A 16,876-nucleotide genomic window follows, 5' to 3' on the forward strand; every position below is an offset into this window, starting at 1 on the left:
CAGGGTCTGTTTGTATTAAGTGGGATGCTTACACACAGAAATGTGTTAGGAAAAAAAATTCTGAAAGTGTCTAATCCTGGTTTAGAAAAAAATATTAACTTCTAAATGCTTATTATCTAGTGTCTTATAACCTTAAAGTAACTTTCAAGAGTGACTCAGTTTGTGCTTAACCAAAATATTACTAATAATGAAACAGCAAAACCTTGGAAGTTTCCATTACCAATCACAAGATGTAAGGCACACCCCGATAATTTTATTTACTTTGCAGAGCATAAGGTGGAATAACATGTTCTTCTAAATGTAGAGTTTAAACATTGAGTTGCATCATTGTGAAGAAAACTACTTAGTATTTTTATAGTGAGGTGACTTTACAAGTAAAGATCTTCAAGAAGATTCTTATGTGATTTTAAAAATCAGCTTAGATGCTTGGAATTTGGATTGTTGCATTCTTGTTCTTTGGCACATCAAGAGGTAAGATTCATAATTTATAATAAGTTCTTTAAAAATAATGAGTATACTTACATCTGAAATGTAATTGACATGAACTTATTATTTAGAAATCACTATTGCTAACTTCATTCCTAAGTAGTTTATTGTTTTTATGAATATGTTTAAAAATTGGCTGTTTATATTTCTTCATATGTATTCATTTTTTCATTTATCATAAAATTATCATTGGACAAGTGCATCACTTAATACTGAATGAGTCTTATGAACATAAAGAAGCATCTATTTCCAACAACATAAAAGAGTTGCTGGACAGTCTTGTAGTGGGCTCCTAGCTCTGCCACTTACTAGTCTTATGGGCTTAGACATTAAAGTCTCAATTTCTTCATTTCTAAGATGAGTACATAGCAATAAATGAGAAAATATACACAAATTTCCAAATTCAGTAGCTGACTCATAGTAGATACTCAATAATTGAATGAATTAACTAATTATTAGTGTCAATTGGAATGTTCTTTTTTTCCACTTGAGTCACAGTTTTCTGGAAGGATATTAGTCTGTGGACATTTCTTAAACATTAACTCAATATTCATTGACATGTTTGCTCTTTATATATGGACTCCTTAGACATTACTGTGTAAGGAGTTAGTGGTTTGGGCTACTTTTACCATCCATGTTTAATATTGTGCCTATAAACAAACACTAAAATTAGTTGATTTATTTTAACCAAACTAGAATCAAATAATTTCAATGTTGAATGACACCCACCCCTTTGTTGTAAAGTATCATGTAGTTGGTTGAAATAGTATGGTGGTAAGAAGACAGTCATCCCATCTAACATTCAGTTCAACCACCGGTTTGAATTATGAATCTTCTTGGGTTTTAGTCCTCGTTCTGCTGCTTGGCAGTTACTTAACTTTAAACAAATACTTAACCTTTCTAAGCCTCAGTTGATTCATCTGTAAAAACAGGACAGTAACCAAAATAACATTATAGGGTTGTACAAATTAAATAAGATGCAAGTTGACCATCTCTAACCCAAAAATCTGAAATCTAAACTTCTCCAAACTCTGAAACATTTTGAGCACTAATATGATGCCACAAGTAGAATATTTCACATATAAATACTTAACACAAACTTTGTTTCATGCACAAAATTATTAAAATACTGTATAAAATTACCTTTAGCCTATGTGTATAAGGTATATATGAAACAGAAATGAATTTTGTGTTAAGACTTGGGCCCTGTCCCCAATATATCTTATTGTGCATATGCAAACATTCCAAAACCTGAAATCTGAAACACTTCTGGTCTCAAACATTTTGGATAAGGGATACTCAACCTGTAATTCATGTAAAATGCTTGGCATGGGATTTGGGACATATTAGTAGTGAGCAATCAATAAGTGTCCGTTCTTATTTACACAGGTGAAGAAAACAAAACAGAGAGATTCATTGTGTAACATCTTGGTGCTAGCTGGTGGAATTGGCCAATCTTGACTTTCAGTTCAGTGTTTTTTAGTCTCTGACCTCCAGCTTTTCTCTATTGGCTAAAAAATGAAGGAGATAGGACTAGCGTTAGTTTTCATATTTCAAGGACTATATTCTATTTTGCATGATTCTCCTGCCCCAGGACAGTCCTAATTGAATGTTGAAAGCAGTTAGACTGGTGAAGGCAGAATTAAGCAATAGGCGGCTTACCCTGATCTGCTGAGATGATGTTTAAAGCCATGAATACAGACAAGATCATCAAGGGAGTGACTGCAGGTAGAGAAGGAAGATGGAATTACTGAGTCCTAGGACACTTCCTCATTGAGAAATCAGGAAGATGAGGGCAAACTAGCAAAGAAGACTGCCAAGAAGTACTCAGTGAAGTGTTAGAAAACTAGGAGAGTTAGCCTCCTAGAAGTCAATTTAAGATGAAAGAAATAACAGCATGTTCGTGTGAGGCTAGGAATGATCCAGTAGAGAGGAGGAAAGTTGGTAAAGCAGGAGAAAGAGAAGGGAGTAATGTTGAGCCTTACCCCTCAGTAGGTGAGAGAAGATGGAGTCCTAATAGGATGAAGGTTTGCCTTTGTGAGGGACAAAGACAGTTCATCTCTTGTGAACAGAGTGAAGGCAGAATAGAAGGGCAGGTATCTGCAGGTAGCTGGATAGACATGCTGGGAGCTTGTAAAAGGTCCCTTCTCTTTGTTTCTGGTTTCCTATTGAAATAGGAAACAGGGTCATCAGCCAAGAGGGTTGGTGGGCATGAAAATGTTAGAGGTTTGAGAGGGGAGAAGAATGAAATAACCCAGGAGCCTGGGAAAACGAAGGGCCTAGGAAAATATGATACGATGGCTGGGCAGCTTTAGGATCTGCTTTAATTTCATAACCACAAATTAAAAGTGAGATAGTCAGTACGGTATGTGATTTCCTCCAGGCATATTCAGCTGCACAGGTGTAGGCAGGAAATAGGTGAAGTGTTGGGCTTAACCAGAGTTGTGGTTAAGCCAAGTGAAGCAAGAACAGGAGAGAAGTTCAAGGAGAGTACAGGAGTGTGGTTTTAATTGACTGTAGGATTTACACTGGGTAGGAAGGGAATTGAGGAGAGGAATCGCTGCCTAATAAGAAGTTATTTTAACAAAGCACATAGTTATGTAAAATTTAGATAATACATATATTTCTCCTACACACCACATATCTATTACACAGCTGCCATAAATTTAGCAATTGAGTCTACATTCATTTGTATTATTACCTATATCTCATCTGTTAAATCTGTAGCAGAGTCCATTGCCGTCAATCTTCTGGTACCTACCATTTATGCTAATGACTTCCAAGTGTAATATCTCCAGCTGAACTTCTCCCTGGAATCCCAGTCTCATATACACAACTGCCTCTGAGACAGCTCCACTTAGGTATCTAATTCATATCGAATCTACATATCCAAAACTGAACTCTCAATATCTACCCCCAAATCTGTTCATCTCAAAGTTTTCACAACTAATGGACTTCCAGGTGCTCTAGCCAAAACACCTCGCATCATCCTTGACGTTTCTGTCATACCTCACCGCCAGTTAGTCAGCACATCTCTTTGGATCCTCCTTCAAAACCTATGCAGAACCTGACCACTTGTAACCACCTCCACTGCTACCACCCTAGTCTTAGCCACCATTGTCTCTTATCTGATAGTTTGTTATAATAATCTCCTAGCTGACCTCTTCCTCTACCCTTGCCCTGCTTCAATCTCTTCTCAGAATCCACTGAACAGAAGCTAACTCAAGTCAGTCCATGTCACTTTTCTGCTCCGAGTCCTCCAGTGGCTTCCCATCTCACTTCAGAGTAAAAGCCAAAGTCCTCCCAGTGACCTACCAAGTACTACATGCTTCAGCCCTCTGTTACCGCCTAGCAGTGTCCCCTGCTACTCATCCACCTACCCTTTTCAAACTCCAGGGGACCAGATGCATTCCAAATGTTAGCTTTTTTGATTATTATTTTAGAAACATGCTATGGTAAACATACTGTATATAATACATAATTTCCAGAAAAATCTAGGACAGCACCCCATATTTAATCACATGAATATTTATGTGGTAAAATACATGCCTATTATCCCACATAATTTAATCTCACATTAAATGGGATAAAGACTATAAATAGCTTTAGGTCTGTTATTGCTGCCAAATTAGTTACTGCAAACTAGAAAACAAATAAAGAAAGAAAGCCAAAAGCAACTATGTTTCCCCAGAGATTTTTAGATTTTGAAATTGCAGAATAAGACATTGTGGAGCGGTGTCTTCTCCCTGTCTCCATTCCCTGCGTCCTAGTCTGGGTGCCTCCTAATTCCTCAATCACAATAGGCTCTCTGCTTCCTTGCAGAGTCTTGTACTTTCCTTCCCTCTGTCTGGAATGCTGTCCCGCATATCTGCACGTGGTTTGCTCCTCTCCCCCTCAGGTCTTGATGCAAATGCTACCCTGGACACCCTATTTAAACTGCAAACCACTCCTCACCTAAACACACAAACACCCTCATCCCTTCCCTGCTTTAGGTTCCTCCCAGCACCTGTCACTGTTTTAACGTAGCCATTTTTTAAAAACTTATTCTTATTTACTGTCTGTCTCTACATCCCCTACTAGACTATATATACTCAATGAGGGCTAGACTTGTGTCTTCCGATGCTGAATTCCAGTGCTAATAGCATCTGGCAAATAAGAGGCACTCAAACAAGCAAATATTTCTTGAATAGAAATTATTGAACCTACTTTCCAGCTTTTTTACGTCTTTGGAAAAGCCTCCTCACAGTAAGACAGAGAAGTGGCTCCTTTAGAAAGGGGAAATTAGGAAGATATGAACTAATATGCCAATTTACATGATTTCTTAACCAGTTAACACTAACTTCTTGTAATGTGCTGTTTTTCAAATGTTTCTTTAAAGAATTATAAGGCCAAAGGGGAAATAAAGCATTTCAACTAGAGAATATATTAAAATATAAGGACTCAAGAACTGAAGAAACTGGAAACAAATCAATAAAGGTGAAGAAAGCATTTAAGTAATAAAAATAAAAATAAAGGCCGGGCACAGTGGCTCACGCCTGTAATCCCAGCACTTTGGGAGGCTGAGGCACGCGGATCACGAGATCAGAAGATCGAGACCATCCTGGCTAACACAGTGAAACCCCGTCTCTACTAAAAATACAAAACACTAGCCGGGCGCAGTGGCGGGTGCCTGTAGTCGCAGCTACTCATGAGGCTGAGGCAGGAGAATGGCGTGAACCCGGGAGGCGGAGCTTGCAGTGAGCCGAGATCGCGCGGCTGCACTCCAGCCTGGGCGATGGAGGGCGACTCCATCTCAAAAAAATTAAATTAAATTAAATTAAATGCCAGGCGTAGTGGCTCACGCCTATAATCCCAGCACTCTGGGGGGGCCGAGGTGGGCAGATCATGAGGTCAGGAGATGGAGACCTTCCTGGCTAACACATTGAAACCTACTAAAAATACAAAACATTAGCCGCGCGTGGGGGCAGGCGCCTGTAGTCCCAGCTACTCGGGAGGCTGAGGCAGGAGAATGGCGTGAACCCAGGAGGTGGAGCTTGCAGTGAGCCGAGATCGTGCCACTGCACTCCAGCCTGGGCAACAGAGCGAGACTCCATCTCAAAAAATAAAAGAAAAGAAAAAAGAAAAATATGCATAGTACACAAATATCTCATCCACAGAAGAGGTACAAATTGTCAGAAATGCACAAAAGGATATTCAGAGTTTCTGATAAATAAATGCAAATTAAAATAACAACAAGTTTTCATTCTTGTAGAACATGTGAGGTTGTCATACTGGTGGTACTTACAGAAACTGAAATCTACATACCCTTCCATAGTATGTAGATTGTATTGTTGTTCCCCATATTGACTCTCCATCCCTGTAAGACCCTTATACACATTCACCTTTGGCAACATGACATAGAAGAGAGCATTCTAAGTCTAGACACCTTTGAGAGCCTTTGCATGGTTCCACAGTTGCATCCTTTCCCTCCACCCCAAGAGACAGATGCTCAAAACAGAGCCTGCTCATTTAGCTTGGGTCCTGCAATGCAGAAGATTGGATAATCAGAGCTAGGCCCAATCTAAGACCACTGCAGCCAGAGGATAACATGAGCAACAAATAAACCTTAATTTTTGTAAGCCAATGAGATGTGGGGGGCTGTTTATTACCACAACATAACCTAGCAAAAGCTAGGCTATACCTCCCAGTTCCACTTAGTGATAGAGTAACCGGCATAAGGGTTCAGTTATTTTCCTGCCACAAATAGCAATAGATTTCACTTAGATCATCACTTTTTCTAAGTCTTCATTTTGTCATTTTTTCATATGTATGACACATAAGGCTAAATCTGTTTTTGGTATTTTTTATTAGCAGTAGTAAGACAAAAAGGAAAAACCAGACTGGGCATCATTTGGTAAAGAAATACTCTTTCTGTCCTTTTGTGACTTTTTCATTATTATAAAGGTAGTTCATATTTATTACTGAAAATTTTATAGCATAGACAAGTATAAATAAGAAAATAAAAACCACTGGGATTCACCATTAATATTTTGGTACACTTTCTTTTAATTTTGTTTTTTTCCATTACAGATATTATTACAAATTCTCTATAAATGTTTATAATGGCTGTGTAATATTCCTCAATACCATAATTTTAAAACTATATCCTTTATTATTGGCCACTGAAGTTATTGATCCAATTTCAATATATTAATTTTAGAGCAAACATTATTTTTACAGAACTATTAATCTTTCAATTTTTTCTTAAGTAGCTTTAATACCTTATAATGTCGCTCAGTCTGCTTTATCACATCTATTTGCCTTTAACTTTACACTCTCTGTGAGCATTTCCTTATGGAAAAAAGAGCACAGTGGCAGATAACCCTGGTAAGCGATAAACACAGAAAATAAGGACTAGTTTTAAAAATCTTCATTTTAAAATCCATAGACTGAATAATGTAGTTGAGAACCTGGAGAAAAAAAGCAACAGAATGCAAAAAATAAAAGCAGCTGGGCATTCTAGGGAAGACAGAAGGCTGTTTTAGAAAGCCATGATCCAACTATGTAGTCACTGGTTCAAATTAGAAAAGGATCAGAATAGATTCCAGGCAGGAGAAATATTAAGAAGCTGCAATATAATAGGAATATATTGAAGAAGGCACATGTTCATTCTTCCAGGAAGAGAAAAAAAGGCAACCAGAGAATACAGGAAAACACAAACAGTACAAGAAAGGCATAATCCAAATATGGAGTAAACTACAATGACACTGATCCTCAGTAATTCAAATATTAGGAAAGACAATTCATTTGCATTGTCTCCTTTGAAGGGAATGAGTGTCTGAACAACGGAAGTGCAGAAAAGGAAATGTAATTATAGCATGTGAGTTGACTGAAGGCAAAAATATTTATCTAGTCATAATAATATAAATTCTGTTCATTGATTCTCAAATTTTTGGAGTCAGCCTGTAGACAAAACATGGAAGGATTAATTATGCTTATAGAGCAAAGTCTGAATATGATCAATCTTGATAGCATGAAAGCAACATTACGAAGCTAACAGACCTTGGAAGCTGGAAGGGGGGCAGAGAGGGAGCGGCAGTACCACTAAAATCTTCCTCTTAGGAAACTGGGAGTCAAGTTCTAACAAATATGATGTATGGATCAAAAAATAGAAAGTTACTATTTACATTTATAATAGAAGTCAATAAATGAGCAAACAAACAAACAAACAAAAACAAAACAGTGTTATTGACCATGTTGGAGGAAGAGGTGAGACAAAGTGAAGAGTGGCATGTGCTGGGTTATTGAGCTGTTATCTCTTGGCTTCAAGCCTGCCCTTCTGGCTGAGCTTTGCTGGGGCTGGAATGTGGCCAGTACCATCCTAACAAGTGTGGGATGATATCTCATTAAGGTTTTGATTTACATTTTCATAATGATTCACAATGTTGAGCATCTTTTCATATGGCTGTTGGCCATTTGTGTGCTTCTTAAGGAAAATGTCTGTTCAGGTCCTTGCCTATTTTTAAATTTAGTTATTTTATTTTTTGCTATTGAGTTGTGTGAGTTCCTGAGGTATTAACGTGGAACCACAAAAGACCCCAAATAACAAAGCAATCTTAAGAAAGAAGAACAAAGCTGGAAGCAGCACGCTTCCTGATTCAAAACTACACTTACTACAAAACTATATTAATCAAGACAGTGTGATACTGACATAAAAACAGACACACAAACAAAGGAACAGAGTAGAGGGTCCAGAAATACACCCATGTGTATATGGTCAACTAGTCTTTGACAAGGGTGCCAAGAATATACAATGAGGAAATGATTGGCTTCTTCACCAAATGGTGTTGGGAAAATTGGATATCCACATACAAAAGAATAAAATGGAACCCTTATGCCATATACAAAATTATAAACCCATGTGTATATGGTCAGCTAGTCTTTGACAAGGGTGCCAAGGATATACAATGAGGAAATGATAGGCTTGTTCAACAAATGGTGTTGGGAGCATTGGGTATCCACACACAAAAGAATGAAATTGAACTCTTATCTTATGCCATATACAAAATTAACTTGGAATAAAGACTTAAGTGTAAGACTTGAAATTATATAACTCCTAGGAGAAAACATAGGAAAAATCTCCTTGTTGCTGGCTTTAGCAATGATTTTTTTTTTAATATGACAACAAAAGCATAGACAACAAAAGTAAAATAAATAAATGAGTGGGACTGCATTAAACAAAAATCTTCTGCCCAGTAAAGGAACTAATCAACAAAATGAAAAGGCAACCCTGTAGAATGAGAGAAAATATTTTCAAGCCATAAATCCAATAAGGGGTTAATTTCCAAAATTAAAGCCTACTTTAGCTCATAGTGAGAAACACAGCCTCTCTGTAAGCCTGGTTCCTCTATTACTGACACTCCGCCTTTCTGCTGCAGGAAAAGAAGTTTGCTATGAAAGGTTAGGGTGTTTCAAAGATGGTTTACCATGGACCAGGACTTTCTCAACAGAGTTGGTAGGTTTACCCTGGTCTCCAGAGAAGATAAACACTCGTTTCCTGCTCTACACTATACACAATCCCAATGTCTATCAGGTAAGCTAACTTGCAGCCTTCACACATGGATTATTCTAAAATATAAGATTTGCCTATAGATACAGAAGACATAGATACAGTAACATTTCTTTTCAGTATTATGGGTCAGATTGTTTTGTATGTTGTCTGTTCTATATAATCTGTTTTGATATATCTGATTTAAATATGAAGATTGCTCTTATGTTGTTATTTCTAAGAGGTAAAAGACATTATGTTCAGTCAATGTACTGAGAACCTTCCATCTGTAAGACTGTGGATAAGCAACAATGCCTATTATCGATTGAATTGTATAAACAGAACAGTCTTGAGTTTATTACAGTGGAAGAAATGGCATATATAAACAAATACCTTTCTTGCAACACAAATTATGATCTGTGATGTAAGATGCAACTGAAAGACTCTGGGAACAAAGTGAAGAAGAGCTCACGTTGAGGTCAGGGATGGAACCAGGTAACATTTTGAGGAGGACATGTGTTTGAGGTGTATCCTGCAGGGTGGGCAAGATGCTCACAAGCAGAGGTAAGCAGGGTAATGGCAAAGGAAGTGGCATGAACATAAAGAAGAGAAACCACAGGCGCATCTGATGGATGATGTGTTGGGTTAGTCTAGGGGCACAGAAGGAGTCTTCAAAAGTAAGGTTAGTTAGAAAAGTAGTTGAGGAACAAATTGTATAGTTCCTTCCTGTGGAGTTTGTACTTCCTCCTGTAAGTCATGAGGCCCCACTGAGAGCTTTTCAGAGCTGCTTTAGGGCATTTACTGTGGCTGCAGTTGCTCTCTTGTCTGAAGCTGGAAGAGATCAGAGGTGACTATGAGACCACTAGCCACTGGCCACATGTGACTATTAAAATTACAATTAAATCAAATTAAAAACTCAGTTCATCAGCCACACCAGCCACATTTCAAGTGCTCAATAGCCACATGTGGCTAGTGGCTACCATACTGGACAGTACAGATATAGAATATTTCCATCATCACAGAAAGTTCCATTTGACAGTGTTAAATAGAAAGCTATAGTGCAGTTTGGATCACACATGGGAAACAGCCTGAACTGCAGTAATGAAAGTGAGTATGATAATAGAAAATCAACATGATAAACATCATAAACTAGTCTGAGATTTCACACGTAAATGATTGGGAAAATGATAACCCTTTTCTCAAAAAAATTGAGGATAAAAGAGGAGTTAGATTCTGGACAGGTGAGGCTTGAGCAACCTATTGGAGATGTTAGTCTGACAGCCAAGCAGGCAGCCCAGAACTGGAGAAAAAGATTCAAAAGTCTTCTGGCTGGAGTTGAAAATTGAAACCAAAACAATACATGAAATCTCAGAAGCAGAGAAACGAGGGCAGGACTAGGAGTGGGTGGAGGATCTATATTTAGGGAGCAGGGAAAAAGGGGGACCAGAGAAGATCATTTCCAGTCTTTACCTGAATCTGTAACCTTGGGGCTTACTTTCCATCAGGCCCATCACATACTGCTGGGCCTTGCCAGCCAAGACAGCCTTCTCCTGTGCCTTCCTACCATACAAATATGGTCTGATTTGTAGCTGTCTACTCACCAGACACACAGACATATGTACATACTACTCTTTACTGAAATTTGCCATCTGTAGATGAGTATTTCCCTAAATAATGTCCTTCACACCTTCTCCACTTCCCTCCATTTGGAAAGAATCATGTGTAATTAAACCAGATCTGTACCTGAATTTTGTAATGGATACAAGCCCGATTGTTTGCTGTTAAAGTGTTTTTCAACAACTAAGATATAGGATAAATCAAGTTATGTAGTTAAAACAAGGATTTCCCCAGGCCTGACCCATATACTATATGAATTTGACCAATTCTGTAGATGTGGCTCTCTCTAGAACAAGGAAAAAAAGTTCTTACTATGGGTATAGAGACCTTATAAAGAAATATTCCTCAAAAGTTTGAGTTTTATAATTATCAAGAAGTAAAGAGAGGAATATTACTTAGCTTTAAAAAGAAGTGAAATGCTAATACATAATATAACATGGATGACTCTTCAAAACATTTTGCTAATAAGCGAGACACAAAAGGACAAATAATCTATGGTTTCATTTATAGGAGATACCTAGAGTAGGTAATGGAGAGTTCCTGTTTAATGGGTACAGAATTTTAGTTTGGGGTGATGAAACAGTTCTGGAGAAAGATGGTAGTGATAGCTGCATGACAACATGAATGACTTAATGCCACTGAGTTTACCCTTTAAAATGGTTAAAATGTTGATTTTAATGCTATGTATATCTTAACTTTCTTTGCATTTTCATTTTAAAAATGTTTGGAAATATGTACAACTTTCATACAGTTTCAGGGTGCTCCAGACACCTGTGGCCACTTCATGTAAACCACTGACTATTTCTAGAGCACTTTCAGAGACTACAATATGATCATGATCAAACTTTGTAATTAAACCTAATGAGGGCAACAGACACTTCTCAAATAAGAAATGTATCAGTTACAGAGCTCGCCTACTCTAAGTATTCACAAGGAGACAGATAAACAGTTTCTTTATTCCTCCTCCCCCTCCTCCTCCTCTTCCTCTCCATCTTCTTCATCTTCCTCTTCCGTCTTTTCCCGGGCAACTTTAGCAGGACACTATGTGCCATCAAACTTTACTTTCGACTTAGAGTTAGCAACATCTTTCTCATACTTCTCCTTCAGCTTTGCCGCCTTAGTGATGCAAGGCTGCTTTTTTGCTGTCATTTAAGTTATTCCACATCTCATCCAGCTTTTTTGCCACGTCTCCAATAGAGATACCAGGGTTTGTGGATTTGATCTTGGCGCAGAATTCTGAATAGAACAGGAAGAATCCAGACGGTGGCCTTTTGGGGGCATTAGGATCCTTCTTCTTGCCTCCCTTAACTGGTCTATAATCCTTCATTTCCCGATCATAGTGCACTTTAATCACCTTTGCCATTTCATCAAATTTAGATTTCTCTTTCCTGGACATTGTCTTCCACCTCTCAGAGCACTTCTTGAAAAATTCTGCAAAATTGACAGGGACCTCTGGGTTTTTCTTCTTATGTTCTTCTCTGCACATATAATAAGGCATAAACAGACATCTTGCCCTTTGGTTTCTTGGGGTCACCTTCAGCCATCCTGACTGTATTGTTCGCTAGAAGATTAGCTTTTTTTTAAGTGAAGAGAATCTATGCTGAATACAAGTATTTTGGGGCAGCCTCTCTGCCTTTTAGGATGGTCAGGGCATATTTATCCACTTAGGACTAACTCTATTCCCTGATCTTCACTCTTAGGGTTAATCAGGCTCATGGTTCCTTTTATCCTTTTATATAAGTGGCCATGCACTTGAATTCTGTGGAGCATGGTCAGTAAAACAGAAGGTGATAAAGACAGTGTTTAGGTGAAGCTGGGTCCTCTTGCCAATGAAAAGAAAATTGGAAAACTAAATACTTCCCTAAATAATGTTCTTTACACCTTACCTACTTCCCTCCATTTGGAAAGAATCCTGTGTAATTAAACCAGATATGTATCTGAATTTTGTAATGGATGGAAGCCTATTGTTTGCTGTTAAAGTGTTTTTCTAACAACTGTGATATAGGATGAGTCAAGGTGTGTAATTAAAATAAGGATTTCCACAGGCCTGACTCATATGTTATATGAATTGGACTCATTTATAAACAAATCAGAAATTAACTCTACACAGTTAACATACTCCCTTCTCCAAGTGAGGAATTGTCAAAGGTAAACGTGGTGTGGTACAATAAACTTGGTGTCCTGGAAGTCACAGGTCTTTACAGTTACCTTTTCACCTTTCTGTAAGAATAAAACCAACCTACTTCACCCATGAATCCATGACACCTTAACCTATAGTGACTTATGCAGTCACTGGTGGTGATGGACATGTTGCACACTTCCAGTAGTTTCTGTGTCTGCAGCTTTAGTCAGGGTTAGAACATACCTAACTGGTAACTATTTTTTACTTGCTAGAGATGATACCACTGGAAATGTAGTCTTCAGAATAGATTGATCTCATACCTATTATGCTTCATGTCTACTCAGTCAAAGAATGCTAAAAGGCCCAGATAAACCTTGATACTTTAATTCACTCTTCCTCTCGATAACCTATTGTGTACAATATTGGCATCATTTCCTGGTTTCTATCCTTGTGGCAGCAGAATCTAAGCTGTCTTCTTTTGATCCCATGATGCTGTATGGAGTTTCCCACGCTTATGTTGAAAAGCTACTTTAGAGGGTTGTGCCAGAGTGAATGTGAAATGAACCAAAGTGTTTTCTCCACCTATGCTACTTGATGAAACTCCTCAGCGATCTCAGACAAGATCACCCATATCAGCATACCTGCATGGAAACCAGATGGCAGATGGCAGACAGACACGTGCAATGCATGATGTGAATGAGCTCCTCTTTACACTAGCATGACAACAGATACTCAGACCTCACAATACCTGTTAGAATGCCACTTGGAGATTTGCTTGAGGTCTCACCTATTCAAACTATTCTCATGTTGAGAAAAGAATAAACAATTTTTTTCGGATTAAATTCCCTCCAAAAGGTTTTTCTGATGTAGAAACGGGACTACAGTAGGTGTTTGAGGCGCTCCAGCTGGGCCTAAGAGAGTTGAAATGAGTGAGCATCTGGATTCTCTTAGATACATAGATGGAATCATGTTTTTGTACTCGGATTGGATTATTTAGCAGAAAAATGCTTCCTAGAAGGCAATTGATTTTATTGCCCACTTCAGCAAATCCCACATCTGGTTTGGGCCCTATCAGTAGAGAAAACCATAATCAGAACATGACTTGAGAGCCCAGTGGTGAAGCACCTAACTTCAAAGGCCATGTGGATTTGAACCCTGGCTCCAGCATTCATTAGCTGCAGTACTTTTTGGCAAGTACTTGGCCCCTCAGTGCCCCCTTTTCTAATTTTTAAAATTAGTAGCTACCTCACAGTGTTGGGAGAGTTAAATGAGCTACTCCATAAAGTGCTTAGAACAATGCCTGGCAAATAGACAGATAGGAGTGTTAGCTATTATAATTACTGAGCAAGCCAGCTTATGACTCTCATAACCATTAGCTTACAGTCTTGGAGACACTTTACCTAGCCAGCAAATTGTATGATTAATTGCATTACTATTAAACACAGGTAGCCAGAAATAGGCTCTTTGTTTGAATTTCATAAATATCTAAATGTATTGCTTCCAGGTTATAGGATTCACCACAGTCAGAGCTGCTATTTGCTGATTTAAGTATTCATTTTTTCCAATAGAATCGCTTATACTTGTGCCTTTTATTGTTTTAAATAACAAAATCACTTAAATGTATAGTCTCCTAAAGTCTTTGAGAGTTTTGTTGTTAAGGCAATCCAACAAAATACAAGCAATACAAAAGAATATTTGACATAGTCATATAAAATTGTCTTCAATATGCTGGTATATTTCATGCGATGAGATTCTAACCTCAATTCCTTACTCATAAAGTGGGGTGGACAGCCTCCATTTTTGCCATGTTTTTGGCATGCTTCTAAGCATGTTTTAATTCTCATGAATTACACTGATCACTGAGAAATGTTATACAAAAGTAAGATTTATTGAAATTCTGATTTAAACTTCCCTACATTGTCTTGCAAACATTACTTTAAAAATCAAAGATTTTTTCTCTCCTTGTGTTGAATTTGTATACTGCATTGTATGATGCATTAATTTTTTGAGCTAGATGTGGTGGCTCATGCCTATAATCCCAGCGACTCAGGAGGCTGAGGTAGGAAGATCACTTGAGGCCACGAGTTCAAGATCAGCCTAGGCAACATAGTGAGACCCAGTCTCTAAAAAAAAATGTTTATAATTAGCCATGTGTGGTGGCATGTGTCTGTAGTCCAACTACTGAGGAGGCTGAGGAGGTCAGATGGCTTGAGCCCAGGAGTTTGCAACTGCAGTGAGTTATGATGGAGTCATTGCACTTCAGCCTGGGCAACACAGTGAGACCTTGTCTCTAAATAATAATAAAAATAATTTATGGTACTTTTATAGTATGTAGCAGTAACTATTTAGTAAAAATATATTAAAGAAAGTTGTTAAAAATCAAATGTAGTGAAACACTTTTGAGCAGCTTTGGAATAGATCTACTAACTATTAAATAATTTTTAATTACTATTTTTCCTTAATCTCTTTCTGCTTGAAACAGGAGATCAGTGCGGTTAATTCTTCAACTATCCAAGCCTCATATTTTGGAACAGACAAGATCACCCGTATCAACATAGCTGGATGGAAAACAGATGGCAAATGGCAGAGAGACATGTGCAATGTATGACATGAATGAACTCCTTTTTACACTAGCATGTGAGCTTTATGTTTAACATGAATGTACTTTGCAAGGTATTGATGTATATTCATGGAGATCTTCCATTCAGTTATCCACAATTATCCGTGTTACAGGGCCTCAAATGAGTTATCCATTTCCCATTTATTTTTATTATAAATTGCACAGATTACAAGGGGAGCAAATTTGTATAATCACTCTTGAATAAATTCTTCTCTTGACAGAAGATTAAATGGTATGATCAATTTCTCAATTAATTTAAGAAAAACAATTTCCAAGTTAACTCGACAAAATTAATCTTTCTCTGCTATACTTAAGATTAATAGACTGCTAACATCATAAGCAATTAAATATTTATAAGGCCATATAGTGAAGATAACATTAGTACCTATCTCACTGAGTGAGAATTAAATTTATGTGTATGTATTTTATATATACTGAATATATGTGTTTATATATATAAATTTAATTCTCACTCAATGACATAGGTACTAATGTATAAGTGCTAATTACTAATATGTGTGTATGTGTACATATATATATATATATATATATATATATATATATATGGGTTAGGACAGAGCCTAGCCTGTAGTAGGTTCTCTATTAATACCTATGTATTAGTCCATTTTCATACTGCTATAAAGAACTGCACTAGACTGGGTGATTTATAAAGGAAAGAGGTTTAATTGACTCACAGTTCAGCATGGCTGGGGAGCCCTCAGGGAACTTACAATCATGGCGGAAGGCCCTGCTTCACAAGGCAGCAGGAAGGAGAAATGCCAAGTGAAGGCGGAAGAGTCCCTTATAAAACCATCAGATCTCATATGAGAACTCACTAGCCGGAACACAGCATAGGGGAAATCGCCCCCATCATTCAATTACCTCCACCTGGTCTCTCCTTTGACACGTGGAGATTATGGCGATTATGGGGATTACAATTCAAGATGAGATTTGGGTGGGGACGCAAAGCCTAACCACATCAACCTACTAGTATAATTTCTTATTATGGAATCAAGTGTTAAGACACGTCGGTTTCCTTGAACACTTATTTCTTTAATATTTATGTGAATCTTTGTGCCAGGTGTTGCTACAGCTGGAAGATATAAACTGCATTAATTTAGATTGGATCTACGGTTCACGGGAATACATCCATGCTGTAAACAATCTCCGTGTTGTTGGTGCTGAGGTGGCTTATTTTATTGATGTTCTCGTGGTAAGAAGACTTGATTTTTTAAAAATTATATTGAATTGGTTTTGGATATTAACACTCAGAAGTTGGGACAATTGAATGTCTTTCTTTATTAGCTTAGACAAGTACTGACCACGTGAAATAATAAGCATTTGTACATGGTAGACAGAAAAGGAAAAGTTTCTTCGTAGTCGAGTCTGTGGTTATTTGAATCATCACTAGGTGGCAGTGTGTCTACACAGGCTCATCACTGAAAACTACCCCCGCAAGGTCAGTGCCCTGGTCAGCATGTTAGACCATCTCAATCAGTTTCAT

General features: G+C 37.7%; 1 protein-coding gene and 1 pseudogene across 1 annotated transcript in view; one reads left to right on the forward strand and one right to left on the reverse strand.

The window, feature by feature from the left end:
- The first annotated feature begins 255 nt into the window (after positions 1-255).
- PNLIPRP3 (pancreatic lipase related protein 3) overlaps positions 256-16,876 on the forward strand; it is a 50,297-nt gene continuing 33,676 nt past the window's right edge. Inside the window, exons 1-4 of the mRNA XM_015148308.3 lie at positions 256-471; positions 8,904-9,058; positions 15,235-15,354; positions 16,454-16,585. Of these exons, the coding sequence (XP_015003794.2) occupies positions 423-471; positions 8,904-9,058; positions 15,235-15,354; positions 16,454-16,585 (456 nt within the window). The 5' untranslated portion in view covers positions 256-422. The remainder of the gene's footprint in view (positions 472-8,903; positions 9,059-15,234; positions 15,355-16,453; positions 16,586-16,876) is intronic.
- LOC100428541 (high mobility group protein B3 pseudogene) lies at positions 11,585-12,174 on the reverse strand (annotated as a pseudogene).

The sequence above is a fragment of the Macaca mulatta genome, chromosome 9, assembly GCF_049350105.2.
Source record: "Macaca mulatta isolate MMU2019108-1 chromosome 9, T2T-MMU8v2.0, whole genome shotgun sequence".
Taxonomy (NCBI): Eukaryota; Metazoa; Chordata; class Mammalia; order Primates; family Cercopithecidae; genus Macaca; species Macaca mulatta.